The sequence below is a fragment of the Cervus elaphus genome, chromosome 19, assembly GCF_910594005.1.
Source record: "Cervus elaphus chromosome 19, mCerEla1.1, whole genome shotgun sequence".
In the NCBI taxonomy this organism is placed as follows: domain Eukaryota; kingdom Metazoa; phylum Chordata; class Mammalia; order Artiodactyla; family Cervidae; genus Cervus; species Cervus elaphus.
Window position 1 is genome coordinate 4,564,670 of NC_057833.1, and position 25,799 is coordinate 4,590,468.

Sequence of the window (25,799 nt, forward strand, 5' to 3'; positions counted from 1 at the left end):
ACTGTTTTGAGAAAGATTTTTAATCTTGGTAATAATTTTTAGGTTTTGTGTAACTATAAACTGTTGTTTAGTCGGTAAGTCATATCTGACTCTTTTGCGATCCCATGGACTATATAGCCTGCCAGGCTCCTCTGTCCATGGGATTTTCCAGGCAAAAATACTGGAGTGGGTTGCCGTTTCCTTCTACAGGGGATCTTCCTGACGCAGGGATCGAATCTATCTCTCCTGCATTGGCAGGCAGATTTTTTTTTTTCTTACCACTGAGTCACCAAGGAAGTCCCATAACTACAAAATAAATCTAGCCATATTCTAAACCACTTAACGAAAACACTTTTATTTTTCTGCAGTGTTTCCTGAGGTTACAGGCGGGTGTTTGAGGAGTACATGCGGGTTATTAGCCAGCGGTACCCTGACATCCGCATAGAAGGAGAGAATTACCTCCCTCAACCAATATATAGGTAAGTAAATGTTGGCTTATTAGGGAGTTTTTAAGTGAATTTTTTCTCATTTGTCAATCAACTTTTGTGAATTGGTTGAATTTTAACTTTCCTTGGTTATTATAATTTCTTAGTTGGTTATACTTTACAGAGAACAGTTTTGTAAATAGCAAGTTTATTTGAGCCAAATACCAAAGAATTTTTCTGTAAGAAGGAAAGGAGGAAAATCATTTCAGAGATGGCAACCCTTCTAAAGATGTGTTTTCTAAATTTATATTGTGGCAATAAATCAAGTCAATGGTACAAAATTGTGTTCTGTTAAAATAATAGTATCTTTAGAGACTAGTGCTATATATAGTTTTAGAAATTAATTTTTGATTGATTCAAAGATCTTAAACTTTTTTGTTTTATGCTGCACAATAAAATTTAGTTACGTGTGTTTCAGATGGACAGGTATACATTACTATATTTAAAATGGATAAACAACAAGGACTTACTGAAGAGAAGAAATTAGTTACTAGCTTTTTCCTGGTATATTTAGCAGTTTTTAGATTTAGTGTTTAAAAAATGTCTGTACACATGGACTTGAGTTATGAAATTTTGAAATAGATGAGAAATTGCAGCTTCTGATTAATTTATTTCTTTTCTTTTTATAGACACATAGCATCTTTCCTGTCAGTCTTCAAGCTCGTATTAATAGGCTTAATAATTGTTGGCAAGGATCCTTTTGCTTTCTTTGGCATGCAAGCTCCTAGCATCTGGCAGTGGGGCCAAGAAAATAAGGTATGTAATATAATGGGTTTGATATCTGTAGGTTTTTAGGTTGTCAGTGAAATAGTCTAGTGAGTTTTTCTTTTTTTAAGTACTTTTTGCCATTTACATGTGCTATTTCAACTTAAAGCAGTTTTTTTTTTTTTCTTTTTTTCCCTCTTGGCAAAGCACTTAACTTCCTTTGGCCTTAGTCTCCATATTTATATATTAAGAATGATTAGGTCTTGTGTTTTATTGTTTGAAAGATAGAGAAGGGTTACTTTAGTAGAAGCTGGGCACAGAATAATTTCATACCTGATTTTGATTGTATAACTTGGGCCAAGGCATACAGCAGAACAATGGATACATAATGTAAGCCTTTTATACAAAGTATTGAGTATTCATAGGTTTATTCACATTAAAAATGAGATTTCCACCGATTTACTCTTATCCAACTCTCTGTTTTTATTATTTGTTCTTTGACATTTCTGTCCATGAGGTATCTAAAGCAAATTAACTGGAAAAAATCAGTATAAATATACGTAAGGATCTTTTGCTATTTTTTTCTTTGTAGGGTCTTGGTGGAGCATACTGTTTTCTGGAGCTCTCATCTATTTTACTTAAAATCATTTTTTCTGCAGGGTCTACCTTTCTTCTATGAGAAATAAGACTAATTTTTCTTTCTCTCTTGAATGATATTGCTTAGATTTCCTTCTAAGCATTACTGTCTTTTGGAGTCCTCTGTCTTATCTGTTAGTTCTATGCTGAGACAGCCTTTAGCCAGCTCATAACAAAGCTGTTCTTTTTCTTACGGAATCAGTTAATTTCCAGTAGCAGGCAAGACTTCTTAACATAAACATCCTCAGGTGCTACTTCTAATTGAGATGTGTATCTACTCTTATTAACAAAATGTTGATTTACATAGGATTACATAGTACTTGTGACAATGTTTTGTGCTATATTTGTTAATTCTGTTGATTCCACATTATCTTTAGTGCAGTTTACTTGCATAGACTTAACACATCGTTGATCTGCTGTGGAAGAGGATACCTGAAAGTTGTAGCTCTCGTGACCCTTCCCTGGGTATTGTTCTCCTGAAAGCAGACTGTCCCTAAGTGCTCGGATGACGTCTAGGAAATCAGAGCCCACCTGTCTCAAGTGGGACTAGGGGAAAGTGTCGTCTCATCTGCCGCAGGCATTTTATTTTATTTATTTATTTTGCCGTAGGCATTTTAATTTATTTTTCTGAAGCAGCTGGCTGTGAATTGACATCCTTACTACATCCTGCTTTCAGTTGGGTGGTTTTGTTAAAATTAAAACCTCTCTGTCCAGCAGGAGCTTTTAATTTCTTGGGAGGGTATGGATTTGCCTTCAGAAAGTGAATGAATGTAACTTAATATGCCAGTGCTTTCTAACCTACTTTTTTCCAGTTTGGCTTCACATGACTTGTTTGGAACATGGACAGGTTGTATTGAATACATGGGATTGCTGATGATTGCATCACTAGTCCCCTGGGAATTCATACATTTAGATCATAAAAATGCTAAAATGAATCCACCTTAAGCTGGTATTCTTTTGGTTTTGTTTTTTTCATTTATTTTTATTAGTTGGAGGCTAATTACTTTACAATTGCAGTGGGTTTTGTCATACATTGACATGAATCAGCCATGGATTTACATGTGTTCCCCATCCCGATCCCCCCTCCCACCTCCCTCTCCATCCCATCCCTCTGGGTCTTCCCAGTGCACCAGCCCCGAGCACTTGTCTCATGCATCCAACCTGGGCTGCTGATCTGTTTCACCCTTGATAATATACATATTTCAATGCTATTCTCTCAGATCATCCCACTCTCACCTTCTCCCACAGAGTCCAAAAGTCTGTTCTGTACATCTGTGTCTCTTTTTCTGTCCTGCATATAGGGTTATCATTACCATCTTTTTAAATTCCATATATATGTGTTAGTATACTGTATTGGTGTTTATCTTTCTGGCTTACTTCACTCTGTATAATGGGCTCCAGTTTCATCCATCTCATTAGAACTGATTCAAATGAATTCTTTTTAATGGCTGAGTAATATTCCATGTTGTATATGTACCACAGCTTCCTTATCCATTCATCTGCTGATGGACATCTAGGTTGCTTCCATGTCCTGGCTATTATAAACAGTGCTGCGATGAACATTGGGGTGCACGTGTCTCTTTCAGATCTGGTTTCCTTGGTGTGTATGCCCAGGAGTGGGATTGCTGGGTCATATGGCAGTTCTATTTCCAGTTTTTTAAGGAATCTCCACACTGTTCTCCATAGTGGCTGTACTGTCTTTTGTTTAACTTACTAAGGCTTTATGAGATTTTTAGAAATTTTATCTTTTTTTTTTTTCCAATTTTTTGGCCACATGTGGAATCTTAGTTCCCCAACCAGGGATCAAACCTATGCCCCCTGAAGTGGGAGTGTGGAGTCTTAACCACTGGACCACCAAGGAAGTCCCTCGAAATTTTATCTTTACATTATGAATAACATATATAAATTCTTCAGAATGTATAGAGCTGCGAATTAGTGTTGCAGTTTTCTGTGTACATTATCTAAATATATGGAAAGGGAGTAATTGTATATAATCTTCAGGTAGATTTAAAAAGAACAGTTACCAAATAAAAATGAGACTATATTTAAAAGATTACTTGTCATGTTGTTTTGATTTGAGACTGACTTAACCTGTTGTATTTTACTGTATTTTCTTTTAGGTCTATGCATGTATGATGGTATTCTTCTTGAGCAACATGATTGAGAACCAGTGTATGTCAACAGGTGCATTTGAGATAACTTTGAATGGTAGGTTCTGAATAGTTTGCATTTTGTAGTAAATTTTAAATGATTTATGCTGAGCATCAGGCTTTTCTGTTTTTCATAATATGCTAAATTATATCCTTGTGTGGTCCTCAGCTACTCCCATGGTTTTAGAATAACATCTGTGTGATGACCCTTGAATGTATAGTCTGGAGAGTCCTAGACCTCTCTTCTGTGTTCTGTGTGTAGCCCAGAACCCTACGCATTGCCTGCTCCCAGACGGTTGGTTACCTCTGCTTCCTGCAGTTCTGTGACACTCCGTCTGCTTCTTTCCTGGCATTTCTCACTTATTTAATGGCGCCATTATCATTCTACCCAGGTGCTCACGTCAGAAACCTAGGATAACATCACTTACTCTCCATATCTAATGGATTACCAATTTTTCTCAATTGTACTTTTTACAATTTTCAAAGATCAGCTTCTGTTTATCTTCATTGCTAACCACCCTAATCCAAGCCACAATTATCTTGTTACCCTTTAACATATTGTCTGAACCAGAGGTTGGCAAGTATAGTATGGCCTATGAGCTAACAATGGCTTTGACAGTTTTAAAATTTATTTACTTATTTATTTTTATTAAAAAATTTTTTAATTGACATTGATTTACAGTGTCACGTAGTTTTCAAATATACAGCACAGTGATTCCTATATATATACTTTTTTGGATTATTTTCCCTTCTGAGTTATTGAGTACATTTTCCTGTGCTATACAGTAGGTCCTTATTTTTTTACTTTATGGGAAGCAACATATATATGTTAATCCCAGCCTCCTAGATCATCCTTCTCCCTAACCCCTTTCCTCTTCGGTGGCCGTAAGTTTGTTTTCCGTGTCTGTGAGTCTTTCTGTTTTGTGAATAAGCTCCCTGTGTCTTTTTCTTTAAGATCGCACATATCAGTGATGCCATATGGTACTTGTCTTTCTCTGTCTGGCCTGCTTCGCTGAGTGTGATAATCTCTGGGCCCATCCACTCTTGCTAGGTGGCACTTAGGTTTTGTTGGTTTTTTTTTTTTTTTGGCTGCGCTGTGTGATTTGCAGGGTCTTAGTTCCCCAACCTGGGATTGAACCCAGGTCCTTGCAGTGAAAATGCAAGTCCTAACCACTGTACCCCTAGAGAATTCCTTTTTACATTTTTTCATGGATAAACAATCAAAAGAATATTTTGTGACGTGGACATTATATGAAATTCAAATTTTAGTGCTCATACATAGGGTTTTGTGTTTCATCAATGAAAAATTTGTGTAAGTGCCTATATAATATCCTTGATTTTGCCTCTTGGTTTGTAAAGTCCAAAATATTTACTGTCTGGCTTTATACAGAAAAAATTTGCTGACACCTGCTCCAAACAGTTACTTAAAAGATTTTTTTAAATGCACCTTTCATCTTGTTGCTTCACTGCCTCAAATTTATTAAATGGCTTTATTTTGTTCTCAAGATAAAGACCAGAACATTTAACCTGGACAAAAGGCCCTGCATGATGTAGTATAGGCATGGACAAACCATGGCCCTGTGTACCATATCTTCTGCTTCCTGCTTTGTAAATAAAAGTTTTATTAGAATACAGCCATGCCCATTCCTTTATCTGTTGCCTGTTACTGCTATTGGACTATAATGGATCTTAAGTAGCTGGGACAGACTGTATATCTTCTTGAACTAAACATGCTTGTTCTCTGACCCATTATAGTTTTTTGATCCCTGATCTAATCCCTGCTTACCTCTTCAGCCTCCTTCGTACCACTCTTCTGTAATTTAGCTTTTATGTTTAATAATAATATCTCTCAATTTTAATAATATCTGTTTTAATAATAGTAAGTACAAAGGCTCCTCCCCAGCCTCATATGTCCCTCTCGTAGCATATTCTCGTTTTAATTTTTAGTGTACAAGGGTGATTTTGTAGCTGTTGTATAGTTCTTTTTCTGCTTCCTCTACTAGAATGTAAACTCCATAAAAGCAGAAAGCTTAATTCTGTGTCCAGCTGTGTGCATACAGTACAGTACATATTTGTAGAATGGATGTTTATTATAGAATCATCTTTAATTTGAAGAGGGCGGTACTATTTATTTTTGTAGATGTACCTGTGTGGTCTAAGTTGGAATCTGGTCACCTTCCATCCATGCAACAGCTTGTTCAAATTCTTGACAATGAAATGAAGCTCAATGTGCATATGGATTCAATCCCACACCATCGATCATAGCCCCAACTATCGGCACTGAAAACTCTTTTGTAAGTAGTTTAAAAATGCAGTAACTATAGGTATCAGTTAATTCTCATGAATCAGTAAGATATTACATATATTTTATATTAGTATACTAGATATACATATATAATAACAGGTGTTGCATTTATTGTCAGTTGAGTTTCCAACTTAAGATTTAACAAATGAGTGTCTTTTTCATTAAAATTTATAAGTGTCCAAGAGAGTTTGGACCATAAAGTAAGGTTGTGCTATTAGTTTTATGTTTAAGGCTTAATAATTGGGCCTGTAGTAGCATTTTTTTGACTACGAACTCCTGATGACTAGAATTCATATACTATACCTGTATTGTACATATAAACCCTCTCTTTACCCTTCAAATGACTAGTTCATAAAACTATGCAATTTCTTTTCACATGCTCATGATAGAAAATTTATAAGCAAATGTGCATGAACATGGAGGGGTGAAAGTTAATTTTGTTTAGCAGAGGTTTTCTCAGTTATTTTCTGATCAGCAAGTTAATTTTATAAGAGTGAATTTTTAAAATAAAATGCTTTTTTTTTTTTCTTTGTCTCTTTCAGACATTAAGGGATTTTTGCAAGAGCAGCGTGACTGGCATTATGAAGGCCTGTACTGAAGACAGCAAGCTGTTAGTGCAGGCCAGATGCTTTCCTGGCAGGCTCGCTGTACCTCTTGGAAAACCTCAATGCAAGGCAGTTCTTCAGTGCTGGCACATTTTGGAATTCTGCACATTCGTGGAGTGCAATAATACTGTATAGCTTTTTTTCTTCCCCAGATCCAGTCAGTTAATAGTTTTAAAAAAAAGCAGACATGCTCCTTGTACTTTTTTTTTCTTGTTCATATTTTCAAAAGTAGAAAATTGAGTTATAATTTTATTTTTTTTTCAAAGATGTCTGTTAAATCTGTTGTGATTTTATATGAATTTTCCTTTTTTATAGTTTAAAATTCATCTTTTGGAGACTAGAGCTGAAGTTCCCAAATACTTTATAAGAGTTTATCAGACATCTCTAATTTGGTTGTGTCCAATTTATATAGTTTTCAAAATACCGCAGATTGTGAACAGCATATTATATGAGATTATGGGGGGGAAATCCTATATCCAGAGTACTCTGCCAGTTGTGTATGTGTATGTGTGTGTGCGCGTGTGTGATTACCAGAGAACTACTAAAAGACCAACCTCTTTTTAAATCCTGTTATGTAGTTCAAGTGTCCTGCCTTGACCAATTTAATGAGTTGATTAACTGGGCCTTTATACTTAACTCAATAAAAAACTAAACAGATATAAGTTAAATAAAAAGTTCAAGTTTATTGCCCAGCGTACCTATTAACATTATATGTAACAGTTGTCTACCTAAATTTTTGTTCTTTGACTCACTGACAGTTTCCTAGGGGACACACTTTAGATTCACACATAAGTAATAGGTCACTCACCATTTTAAGGATAATTGAAACTTGCTTCACTTCTAAGAAAGTTTACTTAAACCTCTTCACAACATTAATGTTAGGTACATGGAGATCACTTGTCTAATAATTTAACCTGTTTGACATCATATATCAGAATTTTATTATATTTGAGGAACAAAATTAAAGTTTTTTATTTGGTGAATTTAATGTCTTTCCAGAGTTCTAAAAAGGTAGTTTTTTTTTTTCTAATTTAAAATGATAAAGACTATAATTTAGCAGAAATAGGACCATAAAGTAGAAAAGTAGTCATATAGCAACAGTCATAACATACTTCAGCTTCCGTGTAGGAATAGAAGTGATAGGTCCAATTTTGTTAGTGGAAGAAAAGGGATTTATGGAAAAGTTATGAGATGTTTCAATATTGAGTCCACCAAACACTTTGCACAACGTTATACTTCATTTGTCAGTGAATATTTGTTGAAATGCATGTCTGGTTATCATCATGACTGTGACATCTTCAAGGTAGAACGCACTGTAGTCCCTAGCTGAACGGAAGTTAGCCTGATACTTCATGACAGAAAATTGATTAAATGCCTTATCCTTCTAATTAAGGCTGCAGAACTGTTAACCTGAGATCACACTGTGGCAACAGTCAATACAGTTTAAGCCGGAGGTTACTTGGAGGTTATCACTCAGGTGTAATAACACTTCGCTGTCTTTGACTAGGGTTTAAAGCCCTGTTAACTTGATTTGTACCAGCCCAGACCTCTTCCCTCTTACAAGTTGAACACACTGTTGAGTGTGTGTAGGGTCTTTCTTCAGCATCAGACATTCCACTAGTGGTGGTTAGCCTTTGGACATTTAGAACTTCCAAACTTGAATCTATCTAGTCCCATGTGTCTGACAGGCCAGCCATGAAGAATTTAAGATTTAATTTTAACTTTTTCCATGTTTGCCTTGGGTGAAAGACTTGTCTTTTGGAGAGTAGCTTTAAGTGACTTGGTCACTAATAAAACTCAACTATTTTGTTGACACCCATTTTAATATTTATGTTTGGCCATATTTAAATTTAAAATTTAGTAGAGTCTAGTGAAAAAATTAGTGGAATGTGTGAATATAAAAAAATACAAAAAAAGAGAAAGCTATTTAAAATGTGGCTTTATTATATTCCTAACATTTCAAAATTTATTACATAGTTGCTTATAAATTGCTGTGGCTGTATAGTTTATAAATGTTTATGTACTGTGTTAATTAGAAGACCATAGAACGTGACACCAGTTTGGTTAATGTTATTCCGTAGTTGCTGTTGTGGAAGAGATTATATATTAGATTAATAAAAAAAAAATGTTGGTAAAACCTGGCTTTATACCTCAGCAAGAAAATGTACCAAAAAACATAGGCTTTTGGGATATATGTGCATTATTAACTCATGGCACTCAGATTAATGATAACCGTTGATCAAACATGACTATCAAAATATAACAGGATCCTAATGATGATTCTTATTTTGAATTTTATTAGTTTGAGACTTTGATTGGTTAGCATTTTATCATTGTCATAATTTTAATTAATTTTTATTTTCAAAAATAGAACCTTAAAGCATGATTTGATATTTAATACTAAGACTTAAAATCTCTTTTGAGAGAAACATGAGGAATTGTAAAGTTCGGAGGCTTACCTCTATAGCACTGTGAGAATAAACATTTATTAAGCTGATGTGAAAGGAATCCCTCCTTTCTGAAGCTGAATCTGTGCTAGAACACTTGATAACTGTATTTAGGAAATTTTACGTTGTAAAAGTTGTTATCAGGTAATGTTTTCTAATGGCTTCCTTACCCAACCAGTGCTAACACGCCCCGTTCCCCACCCAGCACCCCCAGCCCCAGCTTGGCACTCCAGTCTTAACTACTCTTGGGCCTTAACCTGCTTCCTGAACCTTATGGTCCAGCTGTGTGTACCTCAGTGTTCCTTTTATCAGCTCTGTGGCATGTTCTCTGCTGGGGTGGGGCAAAAAGGAGCAGTTTAGATTATTGTCCTTCACCCCTAACCTCCAAAACCCCGGTGAAAGTCATGCTAACACCCCCAATCTGGAGAGAAATAAAATGAGAGTTTCTCTCTTGACTGATAACAGACCATTTAACAATCTGAGAAGAGAAAGCAAAGTTGTTATTTTCCTTAAATCCAGCTGAGCTGTTTCCTTCAAAGTCCCTGGCTCCTTTCCTCTAGGTTTAAAAACCAATAGAAGCAGACCCAGATCTGAACTGAAGAAAAATAGAAATTGGTCTCAGGACCAGTGGGAAGAGTGTTAAATCACCCATCCTCTGTCAAGGCTTGTAGACTGTCCTCTGTTGCCTTTGTTAAGCAGGAACAGAATAAAAGGAAACATGATACCCAGGCAAGCGTGCAACAGCAGCGGTTTTAAACCTTGAGAGAATAATTAAGGCAAATTCCTGGACCCTGTCCCTAGAGATGCTGACTGATTTGCTCTGAGAGGGGTTCCAGTAATTTGTGCTGTAGCAGCTTCCAGATAGTGCGGACGCTGTCAGCCTGAGGTCCACACCGAGGAACACAGGACCAGAGGGCCCAGGGTCAGCAGGCAGAGAGCTCAGGACAGATGCAGCTTGTGGAACAGAAGAAGGTTTTCCACAGTCACTTCACATGTGTAGAATGACTTACTAAGAACAAGACAGTCAGTAAAATGAGAACCTCAAAGAAGAAACAGAATGAGATGAGACTGTTTTAAATAAATTGAGGGTTTAATTGTCCCAATTAATCTGTTTTATCAATGCAGTGTATTTGTTATCCTTTGGGTTAATATATTAAGACTTTTGGGGGTGGGTATTTTAAAAGGAAATGTTAAATCTTTGAGTATAAAATAACTCTTTTGAAATGCCAGATTTTCTCAAGGCAGAGTATTTAAATTTTTACCATTCTGAGTAAGCAAAATGTATACTTTTAGTTTTATTGTAGTAACCACAGTAGAATTCTTAAATCACTAGGGAAACCCACTCTAAACTTAAGCCCCCCCAAAAGGAAAAGATTAACTTTCATGTGATAGAAAAATCCAGTGTAAAGTTGGTCTCATTTTCTATGAGCCTCCACCGTAATTGGGGAGAAGATTTTGTGGGGGCCTGGGGAGAATGGGAGAGGAATAAGAAATGTTGATAAAGTCTCAAATCACTTTGTTGAAACTTGAGTTACATTCTTTGGATTCTGTTTCTCAATTAATACCCACTCTAATAATTCTGACATGTTAAGTCTACTTTTCTTTAATTTTTGACTTTATTCCCTGCCACAACCTCCTTCCTATTCAGGATCGTTAACAGTGTAAGACAGGTTTATGGCTTTGTGGTTATAAGCTGCTGAGATCAAGTGCTTAGGTACCTGGGAATTATCTGGAATGGATGGAGCCAGTGTTTGGTCACTTGGCTTGGCTAGTAAAGTGTTAGAACCCGGCTGGCAGGTTGCTGCCAGTATTCCCTGGGGCCACTGGCTATACTCAATTTACTTTGTGTACTAGCAACTCTTACTAGAGAAAAAAACAATTACCGCTCTTGTTTATCCCTACTCTTGAGTTGCTAAGAACAGGTCTGTTTGCAGGGAAGTATGCTGATGACATTTCCCCCTAAATACTTTTTTAATGTATTAGAAGATGCTACTGCATTTCATCTCTTAATAGTCCAGATGATCTAGAGATGAGACACTGCTTTTAAGGTATTAAAACATGTCGTGTATTTAAATAATATGTAAACCATGAACTTCGAGATGTTCAAGCTGGTTTTAGAAAAGGCAGAGGAACCAGAGATCAAATTGCCAACATCTGCTGGATCATTGAAAAAGCAAGAGAGTTCCAGAAAAACATCTATTTCTGCTTTATAGACTATGCTAAAGCCTTTGACTGTGTGGATCACAATAAACTGTGGAAAATTCTGAAAGAGATTGGAATACCAGACCACCTGACCTGCCTCTTGAGAAACCTGTATGCAGGTCAGGAAGCAACAGTTAGAACTGGACATGGAATAACAGACCGGTTCCAAATAGGAAAAGGAGTATGTCAAGGCTGTATATTGTCACCCTGCTTATTTAACTTACATGCAAAGTACATCATGAGAAACGCTGGGCTGGAGGAAGCACAAGCTGTAATCAAGATTGCCGGGAGAAATATCAATAACCTCAGATATGCAGATGACACCACCCTTATGGCAGAAAGTGAAGAACTAAAGAGCCTCTTGATAAAAGTGAAAGAGGAGAGTGAAAAAGTTGGCTTAAAACTCTACATTCAGGAAACTAAGATCATGGCATCCGGTCTCATCACTTCATGGCAAATAGATGGGGAAACAGTGTCAGACTTTATTTTTCTGGGCTCCAAAATCACTGCAGATGGTGATTGCAGCCATGAAATTAAAAGATGCTTACTCCTTGGCAGGAAAGTTATGACCAATCTAGACAGCATATTAAAAAGCAGAGACATTACTTTGTCAACAAAGGTCTGTCTAGTCAAGGCTATGGTATTTCCAGTGGTCTTGTATGGATGTGAGAGTTGGACTGTAAGGAAGGCTGAGTGCCGAACAATTGATGCTTTTGAACTGTGATGTTGGAGAAGACTTGAGATTCCCTTGGACTGCAAGGAGAGCCAACCAGTCTATCCTAAAGGAAATCAGTCCTGGGTATTTATTGGAAGGACTGATGTTGAAGCTGAAACTCAAATATTTTGGCCACCTGAAGCGAAGAGCTGACTCATTGGAAAAGACCCTAATGTTGGGAAAGATTGAAGGCAGGAGGCGAAGGGGATGACAGAGGATGAGATGGCTGGATGGCATCACCAATTCAATGGACATGAGTTTGGGTAAACTCCGGGAGTTGGTGATGGACAGGGAGGCCTGGCGTGCTGCGGTTCATGGGGTTGCAAAGAGTTGGACACGACTGAGCGACTGAACTGAACTAATAGGTTGGTTATCAGTGTGATTCTGGCAATAAAATTTATAACATACATACATACGGAAATTTGGTGATATGAAAGATTTTGAGATTTGCTTCAGAATTCTAGAGAAAAGACTAAGAGTTAAGTATCTTGCCCTGATGGTTTAGCTTGTGGGAATGCTAAGCCGAAAGGAAAACAAAGCCATATACGGTTGGTGAGGCTTGAGGAAGGAGGAGAAAAGTAAAGAGAGCTTCACCAGAAATTACCACTGGTGGGAAGAGAAGAGACCACTAGCAAAGCTAACGTAGACATTTAATCTCAGTTTCACTTGACAACTGTTTATTTGCTTTAGCTATGATGTGGAATTTTTTACTTCAACTAAATTGAAAATAAAAGGCAGGATATGCCAGAAGAGAAGGCAAATTTACATGGCAGTTTTCTTGTCCTTACATAACTGAAGTCTGGCTACAGATGGACTCAGACCTGGGAGGACCCTTCCCCCAGAAGGGATTTAGGAATCACAGTTTTCCTGACCCCTTTCCCTCCTTACTTTAAATGATGAGAACTGCCAAAGAAGGAGGGTACCAGTCCTAGGGAAAGCAAAGCTCATCTGTAAGATGGGTTTGAAAATACTGCACCTGTCTCTGAGTTGGAGTTTGGAGTTCTTGTACTTTTAATTCAAAGAAGGTGCTCCAACCCATTACATTACAGTAGGGCCTGTCAACCTTTGTGCTGAAGCACAGGTCTGCCTGGGATTGGCTTGATGTGACTTTGCAAAACACAGTTTTGCCAAAGACCTATTTCAAAATCCATGCAAGAAATGCACTCCAAATTGTTCATGTTGCTTTTGAAAATAACTTTTTTATTGTTCTTAATAACTCCCTAAGTCTTAAAATTTGCATTCTAGGGCTTGTTTTTCTTGGCGGGGGGGTGGGGGGGTGCGCCTGTTTGTACCCATTATCTGAGGAAACATGGAGTCGTTTGCTTTAAAATGTACATAATGTACACAATATAGTCACTTGCTTTAAACGTACATGAAGTTTGTACATAATCTGCACTACAGCATTATACTTAAGGTTTATTACAGTAACTGAAGAGGATGTGTTCCAGGACATTTGCATCCAGAAGAGGCATGTGGAAGATAATGTGAGAAGCGTAGCTGTGAGTTTTAAAATGTTAAAGAGAGGTACAGTGCCAAGAAACCAATTAAATCCTGTCCAGAGTGAAGTAATGACGAACATGCTGGAAATCTCAGCCTCTGAAAGTCTGGAGGAAGGCTAAAATGCTGGTTTTATAAATGCTGCCTGTGAATGAATGGCCAGAGAGAGGAATGGGTTTGGTTAAGGCAGCGGTTCTCAGCTGGGTGTTTTCTCCAGGAGACACTGGTGATGAGACCTCTTTGATTGTCACTCCTGGGAGGGTGCGGTGTGTAATTCCTGGGGTATAGCTGGTCGAGCCAGAAATATTATGAAACATCTTACAGCGGCCAAGACCCATTCCCACAACAAAGACCAATCTTGGGTCAAAATGTTAGTAGGGCGGCTGTTAGGAGTGTGGGAGGAGGGTGCTGGGAACGGAGAAGAAGATTGGGAGACAGAGACAGTGGACCAGCATGTGCTTACTTAGAGAGGATACTGGAATGGATCCTGGGAGCCACAGCCTTTAGCGGGGACCCGGGGTTGGCGGTGGGGTGGAGTGGGGAGGCGGAAGTTCTCTTCTAGACGAGGCTGAAAGGATTTCCTATCAAGGAGGCCTGGTATAGTTTCAAGGGTCTCCTTTGCTTCCCTGAGTAGTTTTAACATGTTTAAGTTTAAAATTGCTTCGACAGAGGAAGACTTTGATTCCAAAAATAAGGAGCTAAATTGAAGGTGACAGACATTTCTGTGGGCAAAGACTTGTCAAGCCAACAAAGAGATGGCTGTTAGTAAATAATTCCTGGTTTTGATTAGGGACAGAAGAGAAGGACTTTGAGGGCTTGAAGTTGGTAGTGGGCCACTGCAGAGCACAGAACGGGGTGCAGAAAGGCTTCCCATGGTTTCCTGGGGAAGTCCTGACTTCCTTGGAACTTGGGTGGGCAAGTGAACCATGACCAGAAGCAGCTTTGAGGTACATAAGTTTAAAAAGCCTAGCATTTGTGTAGGAATATTTTTTTCCCCTGGAGAGATTTGTAGTTATGAGCTGGGTGGTAAAAGATGATTAATATTTCAGACGAATAGAGTCCAGAAACGTCTTCTAACAATTAAAATAACCTGGGTTTAAATCCTCCGGGCTTCCACCTTCTCTTAGGCTGACTGAGAGGGTGGTGGGGAATAGCTTTGGAGTCTGTAGGAAGGACAAGCGAATCCACACTTGAAAGGCAACTGTGTTCTTTTAATATTCCAACTTGAGAATGATGCTTGTTTAGCTTCTTAAAGCATGTTTTGAGGTTTCTTCGTGCCAGGAAACGCGGAGGCTAACAGTTGGGAAGATGTATAATGCAGTTGCCGCATTCAGGGAGTTTACAGTTCCAGTCAAACACAGCACAAAATAGTAAGTCCTGGTAAAAGACGCCTAACAGAGGGGACTACAGAAGTAGAGGGTGGGGCATTGGCTCTAAACCCTTGAATACAGAATTTTTGGTAAATGGGGGAGGCATGTTGGGAAGACGAGAGGAACAAGGATTTTGGAGATGGGAAAGTGCAGAGGCACAGAATCTCTGATAATTCCTGCAGGGAAGGATCATTGAGGGGAGGTGTCTGGGAGGGGGCGGGAGGAAGAGGGGCGAGTGACGTGATGGGAAATGGGCTGGAACACGAGGTTGGGGGGGAGAGGGTAGAGGCCGTCGAGAGCTGAGGAATCGGGCTGCATCCTATGGATAATAGCCAAGGAGGGGCTTTGTTCAGGTGAGCGGTAGGATCAGATCTGGGTTTTGAGGTGATTTGGCTCTAGCGAGGTTGACGGGGGCTGAAGCAGAGGGGAGGCGGAGGCTCTAACAAGCATATTCTGGTATCCTCATAGCATCTCTTCAGGTATCTTTGACGTCAGAGACAAACACACAGTGATGTATGCAGTTACAACTCTGTCAGTTTCTGTGGTCATAGTCCCTTTATATTCTGGAGTTTTCTTTTACTTCGGGGTTTAGATTCATGCTAAAATTTACATTCCCTTAGAATTACCCTCCTTAAGTAGAAAGTCTCATGTTTACAACATAACTTTTAACCCTTTGGTATCATTTAAGTTTCTTTTTGTATCTATTTTCTGCTCATTGGCTGAGGAGCCTGCCTTGCCCAGAGTGCATGAAATTTATTGTAATTAAAAGTGTCTGGAGTTTTAGTGTAATTATTCTTGTGGGGTTTTTTGGCTGCACCATGCAGCTTGCTAGATCTTAGTTCCCCAATCAGGGATCAAACCCATTCCCTTTGCAGTGGAATGGTGGAATCCCAACCACTGGACTGCCAGGGAAGTAAGTCCCTCTTGTTTTTTGTTTTTGAGAATCCATCCTTGCCCTTTTGACCCAGTTCAGGACACAATAGTGACTTTAGTCTCTGGGGACAATACTCTGTGTCCTGTGAATATTCATTTCAGGAATGATACAGCTAGATACTTGTGTAGGGAATTAATTTTTCTTACTCGAAGGAAAATCATATGATGGATATTAAACTGATTACTCTCTTGGACTGAATGAGAACTCAGTACAGGTATGAGTAGGACCTAAAAGCCTTGTCCTCCTAAAATCTGGAATCTTGATTAGCCTATACTGAGCTGCCAGATATATTGATGTATAGATTCCCCTCTCCCATAGCAGTCAAGATGGCATAATACACGTGCTTTTCTCAGGAGAATAATGGGCGGTGACTAAAGGCTTCTCAATGGTCCCTCACAATGGGGTTGTACCTCTCCATCTCTTACTATCCCAGAAATTTCTGAAGATCATTTGGTTAGAAGACCAAAAAAAAAAAAAAACATGTTACAAGGGAATTCATGCTTCTGGCCATGATAGAGTAAAAGACCTAACTAAACTTCCTGAATAGATAATTAAAAGTAGATGAAATCTGTGAAACAACTACTTTGAGAACCTGGACAGCAGGCAGTAGAGGACTGTAGCGATGAACCGGCACGTTCAGGCTGTCTCCTGGGACTGTGTCTTAGCAGCTCAGGCTGCCCTGACAAACCCTCAGACTGGGTGGCTTGAGCAACAGGAATTTAGGTTCTCACAGTTCTGGAGACTATAAAGTAGTCAAGGTGCTCTCAGGGTTGGTTTCTGGTGAGGCCTTTCTTCCTGGCATGTAGACGACTGTCTTCTCACTGTGTCCTCACATGCCATTTCCTCTGTGCCCACGTGGAGAGAGAGAGATTTTTGGTGTCTCTTCTTAAAAGGACACCAACCTTAGAGGATTAGAGCTGTACCATTATGACCTTATTTAACTTTATCTCCATAAAGGCCCTGTCTCTGATATATAGTCACATAGAGGGTTAGGGCTTCAACATATGAATTTGTGGGAGCACAGTTCATAATGGGCACTTTCCGAGCTAAAATGCAGAGAAGGGGAATCCCAGTCAAGGCACTGTCCTGTTACTAGGTTGCAGTGGGAGTTCGCACAGGGGGCTAGAATTTGTAGGGCAGAAAACTGAGGAAAGAGTTACACAAAGGAACAGTCACAAAAGTCTCCACAGATGTTTCCTTGCGTGTACTGCTGAAACCTCCTAAGGCTGGGCAAAGAACGGGGAGTTGCAAGCTGAACAGTTACCAGAGTGCAAAAGGGCTGGGAAACATTCGTGTTCTGAGCTGCCAGAATGGAGAGAGAAATTTAGGGCATTCAGCAGACACCTCAGAAGGGTCGCATCTTGGCAGTAGACCTAAACTAGCCCGGAGTAAAGATTACCTTAAACTCCCACCTGTAAGCTTAATAACAAGCCTTGAAAGGAGCAGCGTGATCCAGAAGTAACCCGTCACACTGAACTATCTTACACCCTGAAGGAACTGACAAAATTAAACCATTCACAGTGTAGAGTTTGCAATGTCAATCCATTAAAAAAGTTACTACTCATGGAAGGAATTAGGAAAATATGAATCATAGTCAGCAGAAACACTGATAAATAGCAATCAGAAATGACTGACAATGGGATTAGCAAAGATTTTTAAATAGTTTTTATCCATCTACTCAAATTCTTAAGGAAAAACATGGATATGGTGATGAGAGGATTTGGAGATATAATAAAAGAACCAAATGGAAATTGTAGCAGTGAAACTATACAACATCACTGGAGGGACCTAAAAGGTTGGACACAGATTAAAAGGTCTATGAACTTACAGACATTGCAGAAGAAACTAACGAAAGAAAAGTTCAAAGTGGCTACACCGTTTTGCGTTCTCAACAACATTGCTCCGGCTTGTCAGCGTCTTCACCAACACTTACTATTTGACTTTTTGATTCTAGCCGTCCTGGTGGTTTGTGACGTGGTATTTCATGGTGGTTTTATCTGAAATTTTGACAGCTGACGGCATTGAGCATATCGTCATGTGCTTGTTTGCCATGTGTATCTTCCTTGAGGAAATGTCTGTAAGTTATGAGGGTTCTTCATATATTCTGCATATTAAACTTTATGTCTCAGTTTGTGGGTTATCTTTTTGCATTCTTAATTTTTTTTTCTTTTTTTGGGCAACTTAACATTTGATTGGCGTGTAGTTGATTTACAATGTTGTGCTTCAAGTGAATTATTTATATGTCACATTTCAGGTGCAGAGCCAAGTGAGTCATGCATACGTTACATATGTCCACTCTTTTTTAGATTCTTTTCCCGTATAGGCCATTACAGGTATTGAGGAGAGTTCCCTGTGCTACACTGTAGGTCCTTATTAGCTTTCTGTTTTGTATACAGTAACATGTATATGTCAATCTCAATCTCCGAATTTGTCCACCCCTGCTTCTCCTTTAGTAAACATACATTTGTTTTCTATGTCTGTGAGTCTGTTTCTGTCTTGTAAGTACGTTTATTGTGCTAGGTTTTAGATTCCATGTATAAGTGATATCATGATATTTATCTTTCTCTGCTGCTGCTGCTAAGTCGCTTCAGTCGTGTCCGACTCTGTGCGACCCCTTAGGCGGCAGCCCACCAGGCTCCCCCGTCCCTGGGACTCTCCAGGCAAGAACACTGGAGTGGGCTGCCGTTTCCTTCTCCAGTGCATGAAAGTGAAACGTGAAAGTGAAGTCGCTCAGTCGTGTCCGACTCCTCACGACCCCATGGACTGCAGCCTACCAGGCTCCTCCGTCCATGGGATTTTCCAGGCAAGAGTGCTGGAGTGGGGTGCCATAGCCTTCTCCGTCATCTTTCTCTGACTTATTTCACTCAGCATGACAGTCTCTAGGTCCATCCATGTTGCTGCGAATGGCATTACTTCGTTCTCATTACAGCTGAGTAATATTCCAGTGTACACATGCACCACATCCTCTTTACCCATTTCTCCGTCAGCGGACATTTAGATTGCTCCCATGTCCTGACTGTTATAAATAGCAGTACAATGAACACTGGGGTGCATATAGCGTTTCAAATTACACTTTTTTCTGGATATATTCCTAGGAGTAGAAGTGCTGTATCATATTGTAACTCTACGTTTAGTTTTTTGTTTTTGTTTTGTTTTTTCATTCATTTTTATTAGTTGGAGGCTAATTACTTTACAATATTGTAGTGGGTTTTGTCATACATTGACATGAATCAGCCATGGAGTTACATGTATTCCCCATCCCGATCCCGCCTCCCACCTCCCTCTCCACCCGATGCCTCTGGGTCTTCCCAGTGCACCAGGCCCGAGCACTTGTCTCACGCATCCCACCTTCAGCAGACGAATGGATAAAGAAGCTGTGGTACATATGTTTAGTTTTTTAAGGAACCTCCATACTGTTCTCCATAGTGGCTGTACCAATTCACATTCCCACCAGCAAGTGGGGAGGCCTCCCTTTTCTCCACACCCTCTCCAGCACTTATTGCTTGTAGATTTTTCGTTGTTGTTGGCTGCACTAGGCAGCTTGTGGGATCGTAATTCCCTGACCATGGATCAAACCTGAACCTCAGCATTTAAAGCGTAGAGTCCTAACCACTGACTGCCGGAGAACTCCTTGTTTGTAGGTTTTCTTGATGGTGGCCATTCTGACCAGTGTGAGGTGATAACCTCATTGTACTTTTGGTTTGCAGTTCCCTCATAAATCAGTGATGCTGATCATCTTTTCATGTGCTTTTTGATCATCTGTATGTCTTTAGAGAAATGTCTATTCATTTTAAATTGGGTTGTTTATTTTCATATTGAGCTAAATGAGCAGTTTGTTTATTTTGGAGAATCCCTTGTTGGCCACTTCATTTGCAAAAATTTCCTCCCATTCTTTGGGGTTGTCTTTTTGTTGTCTTTATGGTTTCTTTTGCTGTGCATAATCTTTTAAGTTTAATTAGGTTCCACTTGTTTATTTTGTTTTTATTTTCATTACTCTAGGGGGCGGATCAAAAAAGATTGTGCTGTAAATTACATCAGAGAGTGTTCTGCCTATGTTTTCCTCCAGGACTTTTATAGTATCTGGCCTTAAATTTAGATCTTTAATCCATTTTGAGTTTGTTTTCATGTGTAGTGTGAGGAAGTGTTCTTGCAAGTGTTCATGTAAAAGTGTTCTTTTCCATGTAGCTGTCCAGTTTCCCAGCACCACTTATTGAAGAGATGGTATTTTCTCCATTTTACATTCTTGCCTCCTTTGACATAGATTAGGTGTCATAGATGGGCACTTAGGTTTATCTCTGGACTTTGTATCCAGTTTCATCGATCTATACTTGTTTCTGTGTCAGTACCATACTGTTTTGATTACTGAACCTTTGTAGGATAGACTGTAGTCAGGGACCCTGATTCCTCCACCTTCATTTTTTTCCCTCAAGGTTGCTTTGGCTCTTAATGATGTCCTTCAAAGCAGAAATTTTTCTTTTTTTTTACTATTGGTGAAATCCAGTTTTTCTTTTTTGTTGTTGTTACTTTTCCTATTCACATCATATCTGAAAAGCCATTGCCTAATTCAAGGTCATCAAGATTTATGCCTATGTTTTCTTATAAGAGTTTTATAGTTCTTACAATTGGGTCTTTGATCCATTTTGCATTAATTTTTGTAAATGGCTTAAGGAGGCTTCCAAGTTCGTTTTTTGCATGTGGAGTTCAGTTGTCTCAACACTGTTTGTTAAAAAGACTGTTTCTCCTCACTCAATTGTGTTGTCACCTTGTCAAAGGTTGACGATGAGTGTGAGGGTTTATATCTGTATTCTCATGTTTGTTTTTTCTGCCATGTCACACGGCTTGTGGCATCTTAGTTCCCTAACCACACACATATGCTCCAGCAGAGCACGCGCCGAGTGCTAACCACCGGACAGCTCGAGAATTCCCTGGATTTTCAATTCTGTTCTATTCCAGCCTTATGCCAGCTTACCCTCGAATTCTATTGCTGATGATTGCTTTGCTTATATTTTCCATTTCTTCGTATGTCAATTTCAGTATTTTGTGTTTGCCTGGAAATCTGTCCATTTATCTGTTTTGTTAGCATACAGTTGTTTATAGTATTCCCTTACAATCCTTTTCATTTCTCTAGAGGATGAGATGGCTGGATGGCATCACCAACTCGATGGACATGAGTTTGAGTAAACTCCAGTAGTTGGTGATGGACAGGGAGGCCTGGCGTGCTGTGATTCATGGGGTCGCAAAGAGTCGGATATGACTGAGCAACTGAACAGAACTGAACTAAACTGAAGTTTTGTAAATGTCTCCTCTTTTGCTTCTGTTTTAGATAATTTGAGTCTCTTTTCTTTTTCTTGGCCTGTCTGGCTAAAGACTTGCCAATTTTGTTGATTTTCTCAAGGAAACAACTTTCGGTTTATTGATTTTTTTTTTCCTCTTGTTTTTCTATCTACTGAAAACCAGTAATAAAGAGAAGAATCTTATAAAGCAGCCATAGGAAAACAAAACTTGCTTGCTTTCAGCGGAAGACTTGCTTGCTTATAGAGGAAGAAGAACAACTACTAATATAGAACCTAAGGATACTACACTTAAAATAGCTGCATTGAATTTCTTTTAAAAATTTTGTTTAAAAAAAAAGGCATGTTTCCTTTGAGTCTAAATACTATCAGTTTGACCTTTGCTTGAGACAGTACACTTTCCCTGTCCCCAAATCCTCAGATAATACCATGTCCCAGAGTTCACGGTAGAGGTGCTGGTTTTTCCTTCCAGCACAAAAGGAAAAAATGAAGCAAAGCATAGTATGCTGTGGTCCCAGCGTAAGCAGGAGTCTGCACTGATTATGGTGCTTTTATGGAATTTTTTCCTCCTTCCTTTTAGCCTTAATCCAGTCATCATCAACCTCAACTGTGCTTTAGAATCAGCTGGGGAGTTTTTAAAAAACCACCGAAGCCCATTTCTATCCTGCTTCTGTTGCTCTTTTGTCGCCAAGTCGTGTCCGACCCTTTGTGACCCCGTGGACTGTAGCCCACCAGGCTCCTCTGTCCATGGGATTCTCCAGGCAAGAGTACTGGAATGGGTTGCCATTTCCTTCTTCAGGGATCTTCCCAACCCAGGGATCAAACCCGCATCTCCTGCTTGGCTGTGTGTGTGTGTGTGTGTGTGTGTGTGTGTAAATACATATGTATGTGTGTATGCATAGATATATAGATATAAATGTAAACTATCTATGTGTATTGTATATGTATGTATATATGCATGTTGTGTTTTTTTCACTATTATGTGAAAATTTAAAAACATTCTGAAGTGGTGAGAACAGTGATCTTTAAACTGGGTGTATGAAGACCGCTGGGGGTGGAAGACTTCTCCAGGGAACCAGCTTTAGCTGAATATCCAGGGTAGAGTTGACATCCCACGTATACTTTGTCCAGTTTCCCCATCATACGAGGTGCAAAATTGAGGTGGTTCTTGGTCATGAAACAGATACTGTCACACACACACAAACACACACACATATAAACACTGTTGGGAGAAAAAAGTTTCCCCTGTTACCTTACGTCCTAGTGGTTGGGGCCTGGGTGTTAATTGACAACTACCAGATTGAAGATCATGTCAAGGGGTTTGCAGTTCTTTGCTGTCAATAGAATTTTGAAAGGGTAAGTCATAAATGTCCGCTAAAATGTTACTTTCAATTGTCAGTTTGTCATTTTAATCAGCTATGTGCCACTAGTAGTGGTAATGTTAACTCAGTCAAAGTGTTGTTTTGAACACTCAGAGCCTCAAGGTCATAGGAAGTTAAGTTTAAACATTCTTAAAGTAAATATATACTTTGGTAGTCAAGAAATATGAGGAGATCATCAGTAATAGATCTTTAAGCATAAAAATGGACCACAGTCCAATAAACATCTTTGAAAGTAGTAGGGCTGAAAGTGTAAGCTCAAGGTGGGAGGTGGGAGGGAGGCTGAAGAGGGAGGGGACATATGTATACTTATGGTCGATTCATGTGGATGTGTGGCAGAAGTCAATACAGTGTAAAGCAATTACCCTCTAATCAAGTTTTTTAAAAAGAGTGTAACTTCGAAAAAGAAAAAAAGAATGTTGTTAGTAAGAGTGAGTTCATATATTTTTTAATGGAAAATGACAGGTCATATTGCTGTGGCCTTTAGGTTCCATTGGATTCATTTCAGAAAGTAATGTTTTACTTCAAAATATCAAGATTTACAAGTATATTGGAAATTAGGTCCTTCACAACTGCTTAAACTTATGATGAATCATTATAGATGTCAACTGAAAAGTGTAGAAGGAAGAACGTGCATTAAAAAAAAATTTTTTTAAGGGTTCGAGAAGGGAAAAGTGAAGATCACTGGTTTAGATTGCTTTGTTTCCTTCTGGAGGGCCAAGGACCATTCACTACAAGGTATTTTTATTTTAAACTTTGTCTTCACAGTTAATGAAGCAGAAATTGATTCATACTTTACAACTTCACCTGTTTTAGGACTGATAACTAATAAATGCTGCAAAAAAAAAAAAGTATGTTTAGGGAAATTGTGTGGCTATGTTTTGTATATGCACTTCCTATCCATTCCGTGTCCTTGAAGGAGAAACAAATATGTCTGTGTAGTACAAAGTTACTTTTGCTGTTGTTAATACCTATCAATACAGTTTATTTCATAGTAATAATGAAATCATTCCATTCTGACGTCAGCCTTCACTTCCTGTCAATTTTTAGTCTAATTTACCTAACCTAACTTTATAATCTATTACTAATTCTATGAATTCTCAGAAGACAGGTGGGTTCATTCTTTGGTTTGGTCAGGGGGACTGTGGGAATGTGGGGCTCTGCGCAAGCTTTGCAAGGTCCCTGTAACAGATGAGGGTTCCCATCACTGAGCACAACTTCCTCCAGGCTATGCATTATACGCTTGTTCACTTTAATGGCCACCACAGCCATGGCAAGTTGATTCTGTCTTTTTCAGTTTACATCTGAGAGAACTGAGGCTGATGGAGGTAAGTAGCCCAAAGGCACACAGCTAGGTGGTGGGGAGCCAGGATGTATTCCTGGGGTGGTCTATCGGATGACTTCCACTTCAGCATACTGCCCTCTGGGCTCTAAGAGCAAAGAAGAGCACTCAGATGAGGAACAGAGGGAAGAACATTGGATGGAACCTGAAGAAGACCTGGGCTCAACTTCCTGGCTAGTTGTGACATCATAAGAAGCCACCATCTTCCTGTCTTAGTGTCATGGGAACTTTGCAGGATTATATGAGATTTAAACTGCAAGCAATACAGGAGTGCTTAGAAGCCCTCTTTCATACTGTCTCCTAGCTCGCTCTTTGTTGTAGAATTAATGGGAAACCATCAGATCGCCTTTTGGTCACACAGTGTTCATAAAACATCATTCAGTTTTGTGGGATTGGGGACTCGGTTATGTTTTTCTGCCTCTGTTAAATCCTACAGTGATTGCATTGTCAAAGCTTGGAAGTGTGTAGAAGTGTGGAGTGTTCCTCCCTGATTTTGGCATGGGGAAAAGAACCCAGGTAGTGGATATTAGGAAAATATTTGCACATCTTTTTAGATAAATATTACCTCTGTGCATTCTAGATGTTGATCTAAAATAAATAGACTGCCAGATATTTCTCCAACGAAAATGGGTGTATTTGGGATCAGCAAAGAATTAGAAATTAGAGTCTGCAACCATGTTGGGGCATGTCCAGGTCTCCACCCAATCCAAGGTAAAGAGAACTGTTTTACAGATGGGAAAGGATGCTGGGAGGGTATAGGAAATAAAAGAGAGCATGGCTTTCCAGTGGGTCTTTGCCAGGAAACAAGTCTTCTAGTTGGGCTCCGCTACCTTGTAGGATGTGAGAGCTTCCGCTTCTGGTCTCCCAGTTTTATTCCACTGAGGTTTCTGTTTAACGTTTTGTACAGATGAGCCATGAGTTGAATGAACTCGGGTAGAGAACATCTAAGTTGTTCATGTTGAGCTCTGAATCTGGTGTCTAGAATTATGTAAGGGCGGCTTCCCCGGTGACTCACAGGTTAAAGCGTCTGCCTCCAATTCGGGAGGCCCGGGTTCTATCCCTGGGTTCAATCCCTGGGTTGGGAAGAGCGCCTGGAGAAGGAAATGGCAACCCACTCCAGTATTCTTGCCTGGAGAATCCTATGGACGGAGGAGCCTGGTAGGCTACAGTCCACGGGGTCGCAAAGAGTCGGACACGATTGAGTGACTTCACTTTCACTTTCAGAGTTACAAAACAAGAATACAGTGTGTATTAAAGGAATATCACTTGTTCCTTAAGGAGAAAAGAAATTTCTAAGTTCCAGCCTGGTTTCCGACTCTGCTTTCAAGAATCCAGTTAAAGCTTTTGCTGACTCATAGAATTGTTGTTTCTCCCCAGTAACTGCTTCAACTGTCTTTTCTATGTTTGTTTGCCTGCTTCTGGCTAGTCTTTTTTTTTAAGAACAATTTCAGATATTAAAAACATAAAGAATAATTAATGAGGGCCCATAAACTTACCACCTTGCTTAAGCAATAGTCAAAGGCCCTGCAGTCCCCTCCCCACACATACAGCTCCAGTGGCGAGCACCCGCCTGAAATTTGACATCTGTAATTCCCATGCCTTTCTGTATACTTTACCTGCATGGATATGTCTAACTAAATGATATAAATGGTTGTTTTTGCGTGCTTTAAAACTCTATATAAACAGAATAATACTAAGCATATCCATCTGCCCTCTTGATCTTTTCATTCAAAGTGGAGAGTTTTTGAGGGTTGTTC

General features: G+C 39.2%; 1 protein-coding gene across 1 annotated transcript in view; it reads left to right on the forward strand.

The window, feature by feature from the left end:
- SELENOT (selenoprotein T) overlaps nt 1–9,145 on the forward strand; it is a 29,297-nt gene extending 20,152 nt beyond the window's left edge. The window contains exons 2-6 of the mRNA XM_043874559.1: nt 348–458; nt 1,094–1,220; nt 3,926–4,013; nt 6,096–6,249; nt 6,803–9,145. Of these exons, the coding sequence (XP_043730494.1) occupies nt 348–458; nt 1,094–1,220; nt 3,926–4,013; nt 6,096–6,220 (451 nt within the window). The 3' untranslated portion in view covers nt 6,221–6,249; nt 6,803–9,145. The remainder of the gene's footprint in view (nt 1–347; nt 459–1,093; nt 1,221–3,925; nt 4,014–6,095; nt 6,250–6,802) is intronic.
- Nucleotides 9,146–25,799: the final 16,654 nt, after the last annotated feature.